This window comes from Limulus polyphemus, unplaced genomic scaffold, assembly GCF_000517525.1.
Source record: "Limulus polyphemus unplaced genomic scaffold, Limulus_polyphemus-2.1.2 Scaffold1157, whole genome shotgun sequence".
NCBI lineage: Eukaryota > Metazoa > Arthropoda > Merostomata > Xiphosura > Limulidae > Limulus > Limulus polyphemus.
The window spans coordinates 26,719-29,956 of NW_013666767.1; the positions used below are offsets into that span (position 1 = coordinate 26,719).

Sequence of the window (3,238 nt, forward strand, 5' to 3'; positions counted from 1 at the left end):
TGACGACTACATGTTTCGATGTTACAACATATAGGCCTAAATAAAATGTTTTGTAATTGTGTACCAGTTTAACGCTGGATATTATTTATGATTTTAACTTTATACACAAGTGCCAAAATACTATAATTATTGTATGACGTATCACTGGAAAGATAACTTTCTTTGTATTGGTTATCGGAAGTCATCGCCCTTTTTCCGGTTCGGCTGCAACATTACGCTTTCAAACCGCCGTGTTAAGCCTTCCCGTGTGTAGAACGGGTATAATCGTGGACGTGTAATGTCTTCGTTTAATCAAAACAAGATACATACAAGTGTTTAGCATTTAGTGTATGCCCATGACTTGATGTTCCAATTTAGGATATGATTACTCCCACCCCCTTTCCTGACCCACATCGATACGCGTCTATAAACCAATGGTCATTCTCTGCCATTTCTTTCCGCCACAGGCATCCTTTGCTCGGCAAGTACGACGACGACTTCCCGCTCCGGAAAACAGGTAAGCCCAGTCTGTTTATGAACATTTTAATCTAATGCAATATACAACAAAATTTTATACTTTAACTATAACTTGTATAAATAATTGTTTTGTTTTTTCGTGCTGTAACTTGTATGTTTAATCAACACAGCCTTGAAACCATTCTAAATGATTGTACTGTATGCAAAACTCTTCTTAAGTAACTATTGTTAAGTTAAAACAATGTTCGATGACGAGGAACCCACTTTGAGACTAATAATGGTTGGAGACGGCTTGAATTGGTAATGAAGAAAGAACTTTAATATAAGTTTAACATAACAGCAAATCTACAACGTTTCGACACAACCCATTCAAGCCGTCTCTAACCATTATATATGGATGTTGTTTCAAATTTTTTTGTGTATGCAAAAGAATACATTTTATTTCGCGGATATTAATTTTTTGTGAGTTTGTTTCACATACATTTAATGGCAGGTAATCAGGGTCTGAAGGTCACGTTTTTTACTCACTGACTTTCTCATGTATTGCAAGCACAGTGAAAGAACCAAATAGTGTTTTGTGTTATACAACATAAAAGGTGTATTATGAACAACTAACTGTAGATATCCGTTGATATCTGGTGGTTAGGGCGCTCGACTCGCAATCTAGATTAGTTGGGGCTGAATTTTACCGTGCTTAATACTATCAATAAATAAACTAATAGTGTTATTTTCCTATCTAATGCTAGACCTTTTTGAAAACTGTGATAAACCTTTAATATGTTGTACAAAATGTATGCTAAAGTATGTTTACATCCGGTGAAATGAAGTTTGCGCACGTGTGCATTCAGATAGTAAAGTGCGCGCACATTTCTAGGATAGACGTAAACTGAGTATTATTATAATAGAGTAGTCGCGATCCGCAAAACATTTGCGGTAGTTAATATCGACTAAAATCCCTATCAATATACATTGATTAGTTTGATCTATGTTCGATTATCCAAACATCCAAATTAATTGGTTTGGAATAACGTTTATGGTCCAAGCCTTAGGGTTGGACTAATGTTGCCAAGTTTTTACGTATCGTAAGCCTTACGGTTGGACTAATGTTACCAAGTTCTTACGTATCTTAAGCCTTACGGTTGGACTAATGTTGTCAAGTTTTTCAGAATAAAACACTCATCACACTGAAAGATACGTAAAAACTTGGCAACATTAGTCCAACCGTAAGGCTTACGATACGTAAAAACTTGGCAACATTAGTCCAACCGTAAGGCTTACGATACGTAAAAACTTGGCAATATTAGTCCAACCGTAAGGCTTAAGATACGTAAAACTTGGTAACATTAGTCCAACCGTAAGGCTTACGATACGTAAAAACTTGACAACATTAGTCTAACCGTAAGGCTTAAGATACGTAACAACGAGAGAAACATTTTCGGCATTAATCAAAGAACACTGCGTAAAAGTTCTGACCGTTTTATTCAGTTTTTCTCATTATGCAAGTTACACCGTTTCTATAATGAGTTTCGTTAATTATTTTGTGTCCCCCGATGGGTCCGCATTGTACAACCTTGGGATGATAAAATCCGGGGATCGATTCTCCGCGGTGGACAGAGCGCATATAGCCCAATATACAGTTTTGTGCTTGAAATACAGGAAGAAAAAAAAATATTTATTATTTTATGATATTTCACGTCACACTCAAAACACCTAACGTGTGGTATGTTTACAGAAGGTGACTTATAACGTTGATATTCGACAAGTAAAAGTAATATAGTTTTATTTTTTCTTAATTCGGCGCGGCATGGACAGGTGGTTAGGGCGCTTGACTCGCAATCTGAGAGTCGCGGGTTCGAATCTCCGTCCACCAAATATACTCGCCCTTTCAGCCGTGGAGGTGTTATAACGTGACGATCAATCCCACTATTCGTTGGTAAAAGAGTAGCCCAAGAGTTGGCGGTGGGTGGTGATGACTAGCTGCCTTCCCTCTAGTTTTTCACTGCTAAATTAGGGACGGCTAGCGCAGATAGCCCTTGTGTAGCTTTGGGCGAAATTCAAAACAAACCGAACCTTTTCTTAATTAACGTTCATTTAAAAAATCACTTAAACGTATTAGATTTAACCCCACATGCATCATTTTTTGCGCAAATACAGAAAACGAATTACACCCCCCCCTCGAAAATTTCATAAATGGAGTCTATTCTTAAAAGTCTCAGAAACGTTTTCCAAAATTTTCGTAAAAGTTTCACGGAATTACAGTTATGTTTGATACTTCAATTACGTGTATGGTAAAAAACAAACAAGAATACTGTACGGGGTTTATTCCTTAAAAAAACGTTTTTAAATAAAGAATCCAGTGCTGAGGATTCTCTAACGTTTTATACAACGATTTGGTCGTATTATCTGTCGTCGACCTGTGCTGGGAGACCGTTACGGTTGAACCTGGCGTTTCCAGCTGGACATCATGTATAATAAGTTTGTGTAAAGCTGGTTGAAAAGCACTACTCACACATTAGACGGAAAACGTTGGTCTTGCCTCCTATCCCGACAGCGTCCACTTAATGACGTCGACTCATGGTGTTGCCATGTCACTTTCACTTTGGGCCTGGAACTTAATTGAAAATGATTTAAGTGAAACTCAATAGGCGTATATATATCTAATGTAGTTGATTTATTTATTACTGAAGTTGGACAATTAAACATCATTAATCCTTTCACAGCAGTTGACCATATAAACCTCTGTAATCTTGACGTAACGCTGTCTCGCTCAAGCAGTTAACCA

The 3,238-nt window shown here is 37.3% G+C and overlaps 1 protein-coding gene across 1 annotated transcript in view; it reads left to right on the forward strand.

Annotated features, from left to right (window-relative positions):
* LOC106462397 (histone deacetylase 4-like) overlaps window positions 1-3,238 on the forward strand; it is a 42,519-nt gene that overhangs the window by 13,316 nt on the left and 25,965 nt on the right. The window contains exon 5 of the mRNA XM_013922322.2: window positions 447-496. Coding sequence (XP_013777776.1) covers window positions 447-496 — 50 coding nt within the window. The remainder of the gene's footprint in view (window positions 1-446; window positions 497-3,238) is intronic.